Raw genomic sequence first — 18,618 nt, forward strand, 5'->3', positions numbered from 1 at the left:
TCGATTGGCTAAACCTTTATTTGAGATTAGTGGTTTGGTTTTGGTGAAAACTGAAGACACCCGAACTTCGGGGTTACAAGTGGAGCCAAGTTTCGGCTCGGGTCATACTGCCAAGTTTGGATCAAGGATCTAAAAACTGAATCTTGCGTATTTTGGATTGCAGTTAAGTTTCTCCCTTGTGACTGCAGGTGCCATTTCATACTGGAAATAATTGGAAATGAATGTTATTGATTTTAATAATACTGTAAGAACAAAAACAGTTCTAAATTGCATGATTTTAGCAATTTTAAACAAAATCCAGATTCAGATTCCAAAACACTTGGGGTTTGTGTACATCTCTGTCACTGTTGACAACTCGTCGATTAATCCTAACCCACAAGCTCGCTGCCTAGGTGTCATCCTTGACTCTGAACTATCCTTTGTTCCCCACATTCAATCTGTCTCAAAATCATGATACATGCATCTAAAAAATATATTCAGAATACGACCATACCTTTGAAGCACATGACTGAAAAGGGACTAGGACACAATTCCTTAAGGAAGACGATGCACTAGCACTTGCTGCTTGAGCAGAGACCAGCAAAATACCCCCTGATGCCTCCTGATTGGCCAGTGGCAGCAGCAGCAGTCAACAGATGATTGGAGCGAACAAGTCACCTGAGGAAAATCCAAAATGGCGTCTGCGGCACTTCCGGATTTCAAACAGACCCTATCTGAGCCCAAATCTACGATGGTGGCAGTGGCACATCCGGTTTTCATATGGACCATCTTCTGAGTCCAGAAAGCCCTGACAGCCACTCCTGCCCATCTCCAGTACCCCATGCCACCGCCAGATGACCCCCGCCAGAGCTCTTGAAACGGTAAGTCCAAACACCAGTAAGTCCCTGCAACCCGGACCGTGATGTATTTTACTTTATTCAATATAGAATACTTTTACTCACACACAAGGTCATTAACCAACCTACACCAATGTACATCTCTTCGCTTATCTCAAAATATCTCTCTACCCAACATCTCCGCTCTTCACAAGAACTACATCTCTTATCCACATTCATTATTTGCTCCAAATTCATGACTGCAGGGCTTTCTCTGGGCTGCACCCACTCTGTAGAATGCCTTACCACGCACAGTAAGACTCTCCCCTAGTATCCAAACTTTCAAGTGTTCCCTGAAAAGGCTAGCTTATCTCATTCCAGAACTGCTCACTCAACCTTCATAAGCTTTCCTATCCAGTTACATCCATCTGTAAGGCCACACATATCCTCACATATTTTCTCTTCCTTCACTTTACCATACTCCTGACTCCATGCCAACATCACTGTGTGACCTTATCATAAAGCCCATCGAGAACCTTTGCAATCTGGTGGACAATTATGCAATAGATATCACCTATCCTTGTGTATCAATGCCTATATCCCTATAGATTGTAAGCTTGCGGGCAGGGCCTTCTACCTCTATGACTGTTTGTTATTACCCAGTTTCGTTTTATCATTGTTGTTTCCACTTGTAATGTGCAATGGATTATGCTGCACTATAAAAGAAACTGTTAATAAATACATTTTAAAATAGACTTTTAGTAAATGTGCAACTTAGAACCTGAAACATGTTCTAAAAATTGATCTTTAGTAAATATACCCCCATTAGTTGTTAATGATGGGCTGGAAGATGGTGCCCAACTAGATCCTGATTTGTGGGTAATGGGCTAGCAGTTGGACTCCATCTAAGCCTTCAGTTGCTGGTGATGGGCTGGCAGTTTGCTTACATCTACACCTTTTATTGAATTATTTGGGCAGGATGATGATACTCTGAGTAGGGCCATTCTTTCTTTGCCACTATACCTTCCGCCCTATCAATAACTGATGAAATAAAGTTGACCCTTTTCCTCTCCAATTTATCTCTGTGTCTTTATTGTAGATATGTTTATTCCTTTATTTATCTGGTGTAGAAATGTAGGCTGACATCAGCTGACAGGAAGCTTACAATCACTGAGAATTAAAACAAAAACAAAACCAAAGCCACAAACAGGTGTTACTGAGCAGATGGTTCTTGTTAAAAATAAGACCAGAGAAGGGGAGACTTTCAGTTACAAATCTAAAAAACCTGGAATTATACCTGCAAATTAGAGTTACTATAAGAAAACTATTACTAACATGTTCCACTGATTGCCAATATACCATATATCTGGATGTTTTTTGACAAATATGGAAATGGACCAACCATAAAATAGATTACTGAAGTACAGTTTGAGGGGTATACTGTATTTACTAAAGTGCAGGTTTTTAGAAGTTGAGATACTGCTCATAGCAACCAGTCAGATTCTAGCTATTATCTTCTAGAAGGTTCTAGATGAACATCTCGACTTCTAAAAATCTGCACTTTAGTAAATATACCCCTAATTCTCCTATATCCACAATTCCAGAATAAAGAATATTTTGAAATACAGAATTTTGTAAGTGAGACTGAAATAGTGATACCTTTGTTTTCTGATGGTTCGATGTACACAAACTTTGCTCAATGCACATAATGATTACAAATATTGAATATTACCTTCATGCCATGTGTATAAGGTGTATATGAAGAATAAATGCATTCTTTTTTTAGACTTGAAAAATCCATTGTCCAAAATAATTCTGATCCCAAGCATTCTGGATATGGGAGACTCATCCTGTAAATATAAAAATGAAAACAAAATTGATTTTAAAGCAATTATATATATACACACACACACACACACACACACACACACACACACACACACACACACACACCTGCAGTTATGATCAGGGAGGGTCAGTTGCAACCGTGATGGGGAGGGGGGGGGGTGTAGAGAGAGGCTCCTGTACTGGGCTCCTGCTGTTGTGTGTGGTGCTGAGTGCATGGAGCTGTCTGATGGGGGTTGGAGCAGGAGTGGGACCTCCGGTAGGTAAGTGCAGTACTGTGACTATGTGGTATTATATGAAAGGAGCACTATTACTGTGGGTGTTATGTGTGGCACTACTACTGTGGGCATTATTTGTGGCCCTACTACTGTGGGCTATGTGTAAGGGGCACTACTACTGTGAGCATTATGTGTGGCATTAATACTGCGGCGTTATGTATAAGGGGCACTACTACTGTGGGCGTTATGTGTGACACTAATGCCGTGGGCATTATATGTGAGGGGCATTACTACGGTGAGCATTATGCACGGTATTCAATTCTTTCTGCCCCATTCCACACCCGTCATGTTTCTGCTGATGGGTGTGGTATCATCAATTCAGGTCGATACCCGCGGGTAGCAAGGTACCCTAACCCTTTACACAGCTAAACCTGATTGCTATGGGCGCGATATGCACAATAACAGGGATCACTTTAGAAAGGAGATTGGGCGTGATATATCATTTGAATACCACCCTATTTGTGGCACTACTACTGTGGGCATTACGTGTGGCATTAATACTTTGTGCGCTATGTGTAGGGAGCACTACTACTGTCGGCATTATGTGTGGCACTACTACTGTGGGCTATTTGTAAGGGGCACAATTACTGTGGGGCGTTATGTGAAAGAGGCAATACCACTGCCGCCAAGAGGGGGAGGGGAGTGGGTAATAATTATATATATACTAGTTTAAAGCCCGTCAAAAAGACGGACACCAGGGTTCAGAATATAGGGGGGCGGTCATTACTCACACAGGAGCTGCCGGGATTCTGGAAGTCCTGCTACTTGGAGCTCGGGCTCTGTCATGCTGAGTGTGAGGAGCAGAGATAGATAGATAGATAGATAGATAGATACCTTGTAATGTGCAGGGTATAATGATGCTGCACTATATACACCAGTACTGGTACATGTAAACTCACCAGTCCCCACACAGTTCCGGGCCAATCTGGGAGTAGAGGACACCAGTAGCCACCAGCAGCTGTCCAGAGGGGCTGGCCATGCATCATCTGCAACCGCAGCGCCGACCCCTCCTCCTCTCGGTAACTGCACTGCTCACCCCACACAGGGTCTCACCCCTTCCTGCCGGACTAATTCACCTTCTCCCCCTGCCGGTAAGTGGCCACATGTGTCCCTGGTGCCTCCACACTGAGTGCAGCTGGACAGTCTGGTGGTTTCTGCATCCGTTTCCTGGTTAATGCTGCTACCTGTTCCCGAGTCCCGGGATGGCAAGTAACCTGGGGTTGCAGCATAGTATATAAAGGAGTGGGTGCAGAGTATGCGATATATGGCAGGATCCGTATATGTTGGAGGGAGTACCCTCTATATAGGAGGCACTATATGGAGGGGTATGCGGGTGCAGTGTATATAAAGGCAATATATGGTGGGGGGTCTAGAATATGGAAGAGGAAGTGGGTGCAGTGTAAATAGGGGCAGTATATGATGGGGGCGCGGTGTACATAGCGGTGTGTGTCCGAGTCCCGAAGAAAGCTCCATCAGGCACCCTCCAGTGGCTGGCGGCGACACCACAGAGGTAACTATATTGAAAAAATCTACATCTCACTCTCCCCAGTCCCTGTCTACCCATTACCTCTCTCTCCCCCCAGTCCTTATCTGCCCCACCACCGCTTTCTCCCCAGTCCCTATCTGCCCCAGCTTTCCCGCCCTCTCTTTCTCTGCTCTATAGCCTGCTGCTGTATGTTAGGAGGGGAGAGTGGATACTAATTACCTGAGCCCAGGCTTGATGGAGGTGCCTGGAGGGGAGGACTGGGGGGGGGGGGGGCTTGGTTTGCACTATCTCTCTTTACCTGTAAGCAGCAGCTTAGTTTTTCAGCCAGCACATGCTGCTGTGTGCTGGCTGGGCTGTGGTGGTGGCAGGGAGGCTGCTGCCACTTAGCAGAAGCAGTCTCTTCTGCCTGTGTGGGTAGGTAGGGTGTGTATGATCACACTGATCATGCCCTTCCTCCTTTGGGTTGACCCTGGCCTAGGGGCATGACAGCGCCCCCCAAATCTGCACTCAAAATATTTTTTTACATTCATTTGTATAAGGGTGTGTGGCCATGTAGCCCGTGATTAAGCCATGCTCCTGAAAAAGCACCTAGGACCTACTACTGTGGGCATTATGTGGAAGGGGCGATACTACTGTGGACATTATGTGTATTTGGGACACTTCTGTGGGCATTGTGTATAAGGGGTACTACTACTGTGTAGCATATTGTGTATAATGGGTACTATTGTGTAGCGTAATATGACTAAGGGGCACTGCTATGTGACATAATGTAACATGAGTAACAACCTAGTGGTGCAATATGAATCTGGGGCACTACATGCAGTGTAACATGAATAAGAATGTGCTACTGTGTGGCATAATTTGAATTGAGGGTACTGTTGTGTGGCCATGCCCCATCCTTGTGAGACCACAATCCGCACTGTTCCTTTATTACATATGGGAGGGCACAAATGTATTGTTTGCTGGGGGGGCTTAAAAACATAATATCAAAGGTGTAAAAAAAGCTTCTAAGGCAGTATGGAATATGGAATCCTAATTATACAAGTTTACTTTGGATTTTAATTCATTTCTGCTTTTCATTTTTAGGGGGGTCCACGGCCATTTCATAGGAAAACGCCCATGGGCACTTGCTGATGAATGCATTGTGGATCTTATGGCTAAAATTGTTGGTACGTGGCATAATACATTATTACCACATATATTCTAATTTTTGTACTGTTCTTTTGTTTTTATTACGAGATAGCAAATGTAATGCTTTTAATTTATTGGTGACCTGCTGATGTGTCCTGTGGAAGCCAGAGGATTTAAGCAGCTTGCTTATGTTTTTATATGCTATGGCATCTTTAGCAATGCCTGTGATTTTGGCTGCAAATTTCTTCTCCCCCCCCCTGATCCTCAGCAGCTCCCTCAACTCCTCATCACCCCAGTTGGCCATGCCCTCACACTGCGCTGCTTCAAAAGTGCAGCTTTGTTGATGTCTGCAGTGTGTTTCTTGTATGCCCAGGTCTCTAGCTGTTGACATCCCCAAAGGTGACACAGTAACATCCAATCAGCACCTTTTTTTTTGAGTCCCGACTTGTCCTCAACAAGAGTGACCCCAATTAACCCTGCGGTTAGCCGCAGACCGCAAAGTTCCCATCATAGGCTAGAATGGAGCTGCGCTAAGCTCCATTGTAGCCGTTGCGCTCTGCCTGATTGACAGGCTAGTAGCACACAGCCAAGTAGGAGAGTGCCATGACGTGTGCTTCCTGATTGGCTGCTGGGATCTCCAGTGACAGGAGTCACGGGGGGTCCCGGCATTCGGGGAAAGGGGTTTCATGTGTAAACATGGAACCCCTTTAGTGCACTAGACCGAGTTTTTTTCTGTTTGTTTGTTATTAACCCTGTGGTTTCTACATGGAACGAAGAGGACCGATCATCACTGGAAAATAGGTGAGTATTTTTGGCTTTTTTTTACAGGTTTCCAATTGGATTCTACGTTGACAAGGGGACCAATGGGATCCGTGGGACACTAGGTAAGTATGTGTGTGTGTAAGTGTGCATGTATGTTAAAGTTTTACTTCCACGGTGTGTGTGTGTATTCTGTTTTTATTTGTGTATTTTTGTTGTTGTAGAACTACAGGTACCAGCGGGCCGTTTATTTCCCCGCATGCTGGTACTTGTGGTTCTCCAAGTACCAGCAAGCAGGGGAGGCTTGCTGGAACTTGTAGTTCTATGACAAAAACCAATATTCTTTTTTTTTACACAAACAAAAGCTATCAGCCCCCCATCCACCTCCCAGGGATGGGGGGGACAGCCTCGGGCTTCACCCCTGGCCCTTGGGTGCCTGGAGGGGGGGACCCCTTGATTTAAGGTGTCCCCACTCCCCCAGGCTACCCCAACCAGGGGTGACTAGTTGGGGGGGTAATGCCACGGCCGCAGGGACCTACACAAATATGTCCCCCGGCTGAGGCATTGTCTTCTCTATAGCGGAATGAGTCGTTCCTGCAGATTTACCCTGATTTATGTGAAACCTACGTGCACCCTACCATTGAATGTTTTACAATGGATTACACAGAAAAAAAAATTAATAAAGTGAATGTCAGGGGGTAAAAAATATATAGATCAGCACTTTGGGAATTGAACCCAGGACCCTCAGCGTGGGAGCCTTCACTGCTAGCCTACGTCGCTACATGGAAGATACACAAGTTCATGTGTAAAAGTAATGCAAGCAGCGATTCCTTCCCATTGGTGTTCGTTTATGCCGTTAGGGAACACGGAAGCTCATTTAGTGCACTGTACATACTGTAAAGTCAATGAGCTACATTATTCCTTTCACACATTAGTTGCGTCTACATACACAAGTGTTCACACATTAGTTGCATCTGCATACACAAGTGTTTTAACACGTTCGTTTGCGTCTGAATAAACTAATTTTTTTTAACCCTCTCCGTCTGACCATTGGTCACCATCTGTTTGTACACTATGCAGTACAGGAATGTATATTAACATTACAGTCATCACTGACCATTTGCCAGAGCTTGTACTGCAGATCAATCCGCCACTATTCAAACTAAAGTACTGGATTAGTGGAGCATTAGCCACCCAGTGGTGGAGATGTGTATTGCATGGTGAGTATCTAGTTGCGCCTCAACACGCCTGTCCGTAATTAAACTCAGCAGCCAAAGTTATCGCCTAGGCGTGACTAAACCTCCGTCTAGGTGCAGAAACAGTCAAGATAACGGAGGCCCCATCTGTAGTCACACTGCCGACTCCCTGCACAGCTGTGCAGAAGTACAGAAACCACTGGAACTGGGGTAATTATCACAGGGCTCACTGTGGTATTTTTTAACACTTTATTTTTCTAGTAAGTTTGGATCATATTTCTCATTCTAAGTAGGTGAATGCGATCTGGGTTACTATAAAAAAAAAAAAAAAAAAAGACAATTAAAGGGTTTGGAGCATTTTTTCACGAAAACTGCTCCAAAAGCCCTTTAATACATTTAGGTGAAACTAAAATAATGTGAAAAGGGTGTGAAAACACCCTTTTTCACATTATTTTAGTTAAAAAAAAAGTTAATAAATCTGCCCCTAAGACTGATGAGAATTATGCATGTACAGATCATTTTGCTGAGATTAGTTTTTGGAGTCCTAGCATCAAAGAGTGTTTTTTAAGTGGGACGCTTGATTTTTAATGTTTGTGCTAAGAGAGGGCAGATAATACTATTTAAACAATGTCTCACTAGGCCTAGGGGTTCAGGATAGCTACTGGTAAAACTTCTTTGTCATATTTTGTTTTACAGAATAAATTTTATGACTTGGTGAGGAATGTTAGGTTAACTTTAAACTGTTTTTTCAAAGAGGGCATACTTTTCTTTTTGACAGGACTACATATGTATGTGTGTGCTATACAGGTTGAGTACCCCTTATCCAAAATTCTAAATCCCACATTTTTGGGTCCTATACTGATATAATGACATATATATATATATATATATATATATATATATTTGTATAGGAAAACTGCAAGGACCGGCACTCCGCCTCCTGGACTTAGTGCTTGGGTGCCATCCCAAATGAGACTGGATAGTAGATAACAAAGCAGGCGGCACTCCAAGTCTGTTGAGAATTCAAGTGTATTTCACACACAAAACATGATCCGACGTTTCGGGGACCCCGAAACGTCGGATCATGTTTTGTGTGTGAAATACACTTGAATTCTCAACAGACTTGGAGTGCCGCCTGCTTTGTTATCTACTATATATTTGTATATACAAACAGAGAACCCAGCACTCACCCATGTAAGCTCAATAAGCTTGGGTGAGTGCTGGGTTCTCTGTTTGTATGTATTTGAGTGATGTGGTCATGGGCTACATGCACCCCACCCTATGAGTGGTAAGTGCAGTTGTATACCCCGCTTCTGGGGTGGCAAGTGCTATGTTACATGCACCCCACCTTATGAGTGGTAAGTGCAGTTGTATACCCCGCTTCTGGGGTGGTGAGTGCTGTGGTTTTCTTTTTGTATATTTATATGTATATATGTATGTATATATATATATATATATATATATATATATAATATACAGGTTGAGTATCCCTTATCCAAAATGCTTGGGACCAGAGGTATTTTGGATATGGGATTTTTCCGTATTTTGGAATAATTGCATACCATAATGAGATATCATGGTGATGGGACCTAAATCTAAGCACAGAATGCATTTATGTTACATATACACCTTATACACACAGCCTGGAGGTAATTTTAGCCAATATTTCTCTGACGTCCTAGTGGATGCTGGGAACTCCGTAAGGACCATGGGGAATAGCGGGCTCCGAAGGAGGCTGGGCACTCTAGAAAGATTTATGACTACCTGGTGTGCACTGGCTCCTCCCACTATGACCCTCCTCCAAGCCTCAGTTAGATTTTGTGCCCGTCCGAGGTTGGATGCACACTAGGGGCTCTCCTGAGCTCTTAGAAAGAAAGATAGACTTAGGTTTTTTATTTTCAGTGAGACCTGCTGGCAACAGGCTCACTGCAGCGAGGGACTAAGGGGAGAAGAAGCGAACTTGCCTGCTTGCAGCCGGATTGGGCTTCTTAGGCTACTGGACACCATTAGCTCCAGAGGGATCGACCGCAGGCCCAGTCCTTGGTGTTCGGTCCCGGAGCCGCGCCGCCGTCCCCCTTACAGAGCCAGAAGCAAGAAGAGGTCCGGAAAATCGGCGGCAGAAGACATCAGTCTTCTCCAAGGTAGCGCACAGCACTGCAGCTGTGCGCCATTGCTTCTCACACACACTTCACACTGCGGTCACTGAGGGTGCAGGGCGCTGGGGGGGGGCGCCCTGAGAAGCAATTATAACACCTTGGCTGGCAAAAATACCACAATATATAGCCCTAGAGGCTATATATGTGGAAAATACCCCTGCCAGAATCCAGAAAAAAGCGGGATAATAGGCCGCGGAAAAGGGGCGGAGCTATCTCCTGCAGCACACTGGCGCCATTTCTCCTTCACAGATCCACTGGAAGGAAGCTCCCTGGCTCTCCCCTGCAGTCTACACTACAGAAAAGGGTAAAAAAAGAGAGGGGGGGCACTAAATTTAGGCGCTGTATAAATTATATAGAAAAAGCAGCTATAGGGGACATAACACAGTTAGTCCCTGCATTATATAGCGCTCTGGTGTGTGCTGGCATACTCTCACTCTGTCCCCCCAAAGGGCTTTTGTGGGTCCTGTCCTCTGTTGGAGCATTCCTTGTGTGTGTGCGGTGTGTCGGTACGGCTGTGTCGACATGTTTGATGAGGATAATGATGTGGAGACGGAGCAGATGCCTTTAGAAGGGATGTCACCCCCTGCGGGGCAGACACCTGAATGGTTGAGTTTATGGAAAGAAATGAGTGCACGTATAGACTCCTTACATAAGAAATTTGACGACATGCCAAATGTGGGACAGCCGACTTCTCAGCTCGTGCCTGTCCAGGCGTCGCACAGGTCATCAGGGGCTCTAAAACGCCCGCTACCTCAGACCGCAGACCCAGATGTCGACACTGATACTGACACCAGTGTCGACGACGATGAGTCTAATCTGATGCCCACTAAGGCCATTCACTGCATGATTGAGGCAATGAAAGAGGTGTTACACATTTCTGATATAAATACAGGTACCACTAAAAAGGGTATTATGTTTGGGGAGAAAAAAATACCCGTAGTTTTCCCCCCATCAGATGAATTAAATGAAGTGTGTGAAGAAGCGTGGGCTTTCCCTGATAAAAAATTGGTAATTCCTAAGAAGGTACTAATGGCGTTCCCTTTCCCGCCAGAGGATAGGTCACGTTGGGAAACACCTCCTAGGGTGGATAAAGCGCTCACACGTTTGTCAAAAAAGGTGGCACTACCGTCTCCGGATACGGCCGCCCTCAAGGAACCTGCTGATAGAAAGCAGGAGGCGATCCTGAAGTCTGTATATACACACTCAGGCATTATACTTAGGCCAGCTATTGCGTCAGCTTGGATGTGCAGTGCTGCCGCTGCGTGGTCAGATAAACTGTCAGAAAATATTGACACATTAGACAGAGACACGATCCTGTTAACCATAGACCATATAAAAGACTCAGTCTTATATATGAGAGATGCACAGAGGGAAATCTGCCGACTGGCATCTAAAGTTAGTGCATTGTCCATTTCTGCTAGGAGAGGCTTATGGACTCGCCAGTGGACAGGAGATGCAGATTCTAAAAGGCACATGGAAGTGTTGCCATATAAAGGTGAGGAATTATTTGGGGATGGTCTCTCGGACCTAGTTTCCACAGCAACGTCTGGGAAGTCAGCATTTTTACCCCATGTCCCCTCACAGCCTAAGAAGGCGCCGTTTTATCAGGGTCAGTCCTTTCGGACCCAGAAAAACAGGCGTGGAAAAGGCGGGTCTTTTCTATCCAGAGGCAGAGGTAGGGGAAAAAGGCTGCAACAAACAGCAGGTTCCCAGGAGCAAAAGTCCTCCCCCGCTTCTTCTGCCAAGTCCGCCGCATGACGGTGGGGCTCCACAGGCGGAGCCTGGTACGGTGGGGGGCCGCCTCAAGAATTTCAGAGATCAGTGGGCTCGCTCACAGGTGGATCCCTGGATCCTTCAAATAGTATCTCAGGGGTGCAAACTGGAATTCGAGGCGTCTCCACCCCACCGGTTCCTAAAATCTGCCTTGCCGATTGCTCCCTCAGACAGGGAGGCGGTGCTAGCGGCAATTCACAAGCTGTATTCCCAGCAGGTGATAATCAAGGTACCCCTACTTCAACAAGGCCGGGGTTATTATTCCACACTATTTGTGGTACCGAAACCGGACGGTTCGGTGAGACCCATTTTAAATTTGAAATCCTTGAACACATACATAAAAAAATTCAAGTTCAAGATGGAATCGCTCAGGGCGGTTATTGCGAGCCTGGAAGAGGGGGATTACATGGTATCCCTGGACATCAAGGATGCTTACTTGCATGTCCCCATTTACCATCCTCACCAGGAGTACCTCAGATTTGTGGTACAGGATTGCCATTACCAATTCCAGACGCTGCCGTTTGGACTGTCCACGGCACCGAGGGTATTTACCAAGGTGATGGCGGAAATGATGATACTCCTTCGAAAAAAGGGAGTTTTAATTATCCCGTACTTGGACGATCTCCTAATAAAAGCGAGGTCCAAGGAACAGTTGTTGGTGGGAGTAGCACTATCTCAGGAGGTGCTGCACCAGCACGGCTGGATTCTGAATATCCCGAAGTCACAGCTGGTTCCGACGACACGGCTACTGTTCCTGGGTATGATTCTGGATACAGTCCAGAAAAAAGTGTTTCTCCCGGAGGAGAAAGCCAGGGAGTTGTCATCTCTAGTCAGAGACCTCCTGAAACCAAAACAGGTATCAGTGCATCGCTGCACGCGGGTCCTGGGAAAGATGGTGGCTTCTTACGAAGCAATTCCCTTCGGCAGGTTCCATGCCAGAATCTTTCAGTGGGACCTGTTGGACCAGTGGTCCGGATCGCATCTTCAGATGCATCGCTTGATAACCCTGTCTCCAAGAACCAGGGTGTCTCTACTGTGGTGGCTGCAGAGTGCCCATCTTCTAGAGGGCCGCAGGTTCGGCATACAGGACTGGGTCCTGGTGACCACGGATGCCAGCCTTCGAGGCTGGGGGGCAGTCACACAGGGAAGAAACTTCCAAGGACTATGGTCGAGTCAGGAGACTTCCCTTCACATAAATATTCTGGAACTAAGGGCCATCTACAATGCCCTAAGGCAAGCAAAATCCCTGCTCCTACACCAGCCGGTGCTGATCCAGTCAGACAACATCACCGCAGTCGCCCATGTAAATCGACAGGGCGGCACAAGAAGCAGGATGGCGATGGCAGAAGCCACAAGAATTCTCCGATGGGCAGAGAATCATGTACTAGCACTGTCAGCAGTGTTCATTCCGGGAGTGGACAGCTGGGAAGCAGACTTCCTCAGCAGACACGACCTCCACCCGGGAGAGTGGGGACTTCATCCAGAAGTCTTCCAGATGCTGGTAAACCGTTGGGAAAAACCACAGGTGGACATGATGGCGTCCCGCCACAACAAAAAGTTAAAAAGATATTGCGCCAGGTCAAGGGACCCTCAGGCGGTAGCTGTGGACGCTCTAGTGACACCGTGGGTGTACCAGTCGGTTTATGTGTTCCCTCCTCTGCCTCTCATACCAAAGGTATTGAGAATAATAAGAAAGCGAGGAGTAAACACCATTCTCGTGGTTCCGGATTGGCCGAGACGAGCGTGGTACCCGGAACTTCAAGAGATGCTCTCAGAGGACCCGTGGCCTCTACCGCTCAGACAGGACCTGCTACAGCAGGGGCCCTGTCTGTTCCAAGACTTACCGCAGCTGCGTTTGACGGCATGGCGGTTGAACACCGGATCCTAAAGGAAAAGGGTATTCCGGAAGAAGTCATTCCTACGCTTATTAAGGCAAGGAAAGATGTTACGTCAAAGCATTATCACCGCATATGGCGGAAATATGTTGCATGGTGCGAGGCCAAAAAGGCCCCAACAGAGGAATTTCAACTAGGTCGATTTCTGCATTTCCTGCAAGCAGGAGTGAATATGGGCCTAAAACTAGGCTCCATTAAAGTACAGATCTCGGCTCTGTCGATTTTCTTTCAAAAAGAACTAGCTTCAGTGCCTGAAGTTCAGACATTTGTGAAAGGAGTGCTGCATATTCAGCCCCCATTTCTCTATCGTCCTAGTGGATGCTGGGGTTCCTGAAAGGACCATGGGGAATAGCGGCTCCGCAGGAGACAGGGCACAAAAAGTAAAGCTTTAGGATCAGGTGGTGTGCACTGGCTCCTCCCCCTATGACCCTCCTCCAAGCCAGTTAGATTTTGTGCCCGGCCGAGAAGGGTGCAATCTAGGTGGCTCTCCTAAAGAGCTGCTTAGGAAAGTTTAGCTTAGGTTTTTTATTTTACAGTGAGTCCTGCTGGCAACAGGATCACTGCAACGAGGGACTTAGGGGAGAAGAAGTGAACTCACCTGCGTGCAGGATGGATTGGCTTCTTGGCTACTGGACATCAGCTCCAGAGGGACGATCACAGGTACAGCCTGGATGGTCACCGGAGCCTTGCCGCCGGCCCCCTTGCAGATGCTGAAGTAAGAAGAGGTCCAGAATCGGCGGCAGAAGACTCCTCAGTCTTCTAAAGGTAGCGCACAGCACTGCAGCTGTGCGCCATTTTCCTCTCAGCACACTTCACACGGCAGTCACTGAGGGTGCAGGGCGCTGGGAGGGGGGCGCCCTGGGAGGCAAATGAATACCTATTTTGGCTAAAAATACCTCACATATAGCCTCCGGAGGCTATATGGAGATATTTAACCCCTGCCAGAATCCGTTAAGAGCGGGAGACGAGGCCGCCGAAAAAGGGGCGGGGCCTATCTCCTCAGCACACAGCGCCATTTTCCCTCACAGAAAGGCTGGAGGGAAGGCTCCCAGGCTCTCCCCTGCACTGCACTACAGAAACAGGGTTAAAACAGAGAGGGGGGGCACTAATTTGGCGATATGCTTATATATATATTAAGATGCTATAAGGGAAAACACTTATATAAGGTTGTCCCTATATAATTATAGCGTTTTTGGTGTGTGCTGGCAAACTCTCCCTCTGTCTCTCCAAAGGGCTAGTGGGTCCTGTCCTCTATCAGAGCATTCCCTGTGTGTGTGCTGTGTGTCGGTACGTGTGTGTCGACAGGTAGGAGGACGATGTTGGTGAGGAGGCGGAGCAATTGCCTGTAATGGTGATGTCACTCTCTAGGGAGTCGACACCGGAATGGATGGCTTATTTAGGAAATTACGTGATAATGTCAACACGCTGCAAGGTCGGTTGACGACATGAGACGGCCGACAAACAATTAGTACGGTCCAGACGTCTCAAAAACACCGTCAAGGGTTTTAAAACGCCCGTTTACTTTAGTCGGTCGACACAGACACAGACAGGGACACTGAATCCAGTGTCGACGGTGAATAAACAAACGTATTCCTTATTAGGGCCACACGTTAAAGGCAATGAAGGAGGTGTTACGTATTTCTGATACTACAAGTACCACAAAAGAGGGTATTATGTGGGATGTGAAAAAACTACCATAGTTTTTCCTGAATCAGATAAATTAAATAAAGTGTGTGATGATGCGTGGGTTCCCCCCGATAGAAAATTATGGGCGGTATACCCTTTCCCGCCAGAAGTTAGGGCGCGTTGGGAAACACCCCTTAAGGTGGATAAGGCGCTCACACGCTTATCAAAACAAGTGGCGGTACCGTCTATAGATAGGGCCGTCCTCAAGGACCAGCTGACAAGGCTGGAAAATATAATAAAAAGTATATACACACATACTGGTGTTATACTGCGGCCAGCGATCGCCTCAGCCTGGATGTGCAGAGCTAGGGTGGCTTGGTCGGATTCCCTGACTAAAAATATTGATACCCTTGACAGGGACAGTATTTTATTGACTATAGAGCATTTCTATATATGCGAGATGCACAGAGGGATATTTGCACTCTGGCATCATGAATAAACGCGATGTCCATAACTGCCAGAAGATGTTATGGACACGACAGTGGTCAGGTGATGCAGATTCCAAACGGCACAGTATGGCCGTATAAAGGAAGAGGACTTGTTTGGGGTCGGTCCATCGGACCTGGTGGTCACGGCAACTGCTGGAAAATCCACCGTTTTTTACCCTAAGTCACATCTCTGCAGAAAAAGACACCGTCTTTTCAGCCTCAGTCCTCTCGTCCCTATAAGATCATATCTGCCCAGGGATAGAGGAAAGGGAAGAAGACTGCAACAGGCAGCCTATTCCCAGGAACAGAAGCGTTCCACCGCGTCTGACAAGTTCTCAGCATGGCGCTGAGACCGTACAGGACCCCTGGATCCTACAAGTAGTATCCCGGGGGTACAGATGGGAATGTCGAGACGTTTCCCCTTCGCAGGCTCCTGAAGTCTGCTTTACCAAGTCTCCCTCCGACAAGGAGGTAGTATGGGAAAAAATTCACAAGCTGTGTTCCCAGCAGGTGACAATTAAATTACCCCTCCTACTACAGAAAAGGGGTATTATTCCACACTATATTGTGGTACTGAAGCCAGAAGGCTAGGTGAGACTTATTCTAAAAAAAAATTTTTTTTGAACACTTACAAAGGTTCAAATTAAGATGAAGTCACTCAGAGCAGTGATAACGAACCAGGAAGAAGGGGACTATATAGTGTCCCGGGACATCAGGGATGCTTACCTCTATGTCCCAAATTTGCCCTTCTCACTAAGGGTACCTCAGGTTCGTGGTGCAGAACTGTCACTATCAGTTTCAGACGCTGCCGTTTGGATTGTCCACGGCACCCCGGGGTCTTTACCAAGGTAATGGCCGAATTGATGATTCTTCTTCGAAGAAAAGGCGTCTTAATTATCCCTTACTTGGACGATCTCCTGCTAGGGGCATAGTCCAGGGAACAGTTGGAGGTCGGAGTAGCACTATCTCGGATACTGCTACAATCAGCACGGGTGGATTCTAAATATTCCAAAATCGCAGCTGATCCCGACGACACGTCTGCTGTGCCTAGGGATGATTCTGGACACAGTCCAGAAAAAGGTGTTTCTCCCGGAAGAGAAAGCCAGGGAGTTATCCGAGCAAGTCAGGAACCTCCTAAAAACAGTGCATCATTGCACAAGGGTCCTGGTAAAAATGGTGGCTTCCTACGAAGCAATTCCATTCGGCAGATTTCACGTAAGAACTTTTCAGTGGGATCTGCTGGACAAATGGTCCGGATCGCATCTTCAGATGCATCAGCGGATAACCCAATATCCAAGAGGCTGGGGAGCAGTCACACAAGGGAAAAATTTCCAGGGAGTGTGATCAAGTATGGAGACTTTTCTCCACATAAATATACTGGAGCTAAGGGTAAATTTATAATGCTCTAAGCTTAGCAAGACCTCTGCTTCAAGGTCAGCCGGTATTGATCCAGTGGGAAAAACATCACGGCAGTCGCCCACGTAAACAGACAGGGCGACACAAGAAGCAGGAGGGCAATGGCAGAAACTGCAAGGACTTTTCGCTGGGCGGAAAATCATGTGATAACACTGTCAGCAGTTTTTCATCCCGGGAATGGAAACTGGGAAGCAGACTTCCTCAGCACGACCTCCACCCGGGAGAGTGGAAACTTCATTGAGAAGTTTTTTCCACATGATTGTAAACCGTTGGGAAATACCAAAGGTGGACATGATGGCGTCCCGTCTGAACAAAAAACGGGACAGGTATTGCGCCAGGTCAAGGGACCCTCAGGCAATAGATGTGGACGTTCTGGTAACACCGTGGGTGTACCAGTCGGTGTATGTGTTCCCTCCTCTGCTTCTCATACCTAAGGTGCTGAGAATTATAAGACGTAGAGGAGTAAGAACTATACTCATGGCTCCGGATTGGCCAAGAAGGACTTGGTACCCGGAACTTCAAGAGATGCTTACAGAGGTCTTATGGCCTCTGCCGCTAAGAAGGGACTTGCTTCAGCAAGTACCATGTCTGTTCCAAGACTTACCGCAGCTGCGTTTGTCGGCATGGCGATGGAAAGCCGGATCCTAAGGGAAAAAAGGCATTCCGGAAGAGGTCATTCCTACCCTGGTCAAAGCCAGAAAGGAGGTGACCGCACAACATTATCACCACGTGTGGCGAAAATTTGTTGCGTGGTGTGAGGCCAGGAAGGCCCCACAAAGAAATTTCAACTCGGTCGTTTCCTGCATTTCCTGCAAACAGGAGTGTCTATGGGCCTCAAATTGGGGTCCATTAAGGTTCAAATTCGGCCCTGTAAATTTTCTTCCAGAAAGAATTGGTTTCAGTTCCTGAAGTCCAGAAGTTTGTCAAGGGAGTATTGCATATACAAACCCCTTTTTTGTGCCTCCAGTGGCACTGTGGGATCTCAACGTAGTTCTGGGATTTCTCAAATCACATTGGTTTAAAACCAGTCAAATATGTGGATTTGCAGCATCTCACATAAAAAGTGACCATGCTCTTGGCCCTGGCCTGGACCAGGCGAGTGTCAAATTGGTGGTTTTTTCTCAAAAAAGCCCATATCTGTTTGTCCATTCGGACAGGGCAGAGCTGCGGACTCGTCCCCAGTTCTCTCCCTAAGGTGGTGTCAGTGTTTCACCTGAACCAGCTTATTGTGGTGCCTTGCACCTACTAGGGACTTGGAGGACTCCAAGTTGCTAGAAGTTGTCAGGGCCCTGAAAATATATTCCAGGACAGCTGGAGTCAGAAAATCTGACTCGCTGTTTATACTGTATGCACACAACAAGTTGGGTGCGCCTGCTTCTAAGCAGTCGATTGCTCGTTGGATTTGTAACACAATTCAACTTGCACATTCTGAGGCAGGCCTGCCACAGTCTAAATCGGTTAAGGCCCATTCCACAAGGAAGGTGGGCTCATCTTGGGCGGCTGCCCGAGAGGTCTCGGCATTACAACTCTGCCGAGCAGCTACGTGGTCAGGGGAGAACACGTTTGTAAAATTCTACAAATTTGATATCCTGGCAAAAGAGGACCTGGAGTTCTCTCATTCGGTGCTGCAGAGTCATCCGCACTCTCCCGCCCGTTTGGGAGCTTTGGTATAATCCCCATGGTCCTTTCAGGAACCCCAGCATCCACTAGGACGATAGAGAAAATAAGAATTTACTTACCGATAATTCTATTTC

At 46.7% G+C, this 18,618-nt stretch overlaps 1 protein-coding gene across 6 annotated transcripts in view; it reads left to right on the plus strand.

The window, feature by feature from the left end:
* Positions 1-18,618, plus strand: part of KYNU (kynureninase) — a 302,382-nt gene that overhangs the window by 61,306 nt on the left and 222,458 nt on the right. For all 6 annotated transcript variants that reach the window (XM_063933729.1, XM_063933730.1, XM_063933728.1 and 3 more), the window contains exon 4: positions 5,511-5,593. In XM_063933729.1, the coding sequence (XP_063789799.1) occupies positions 5,511-5,593 (83 nt within the window). The remainder of the gene's footprint in view (positions 1-5,510; positions 5,594-18,618) is intronic.

This window comes from Pseudophryne corroboree, chromosome 7 (genome assembly GCF_028390025.1).
Source record: "Pseudophryne corroboree isolate aPseCor3 chromosome 7, aPseCor3.hap2, whole genome shotgun sequence".
Classification (NCBI taxonomy): domain Eukaryota; kingdom Metazoa; phylum Chordata; class Amphibia; order Anura; family Myobatrachidae; genus Pseudophryne; species Pseudophryne corroboree.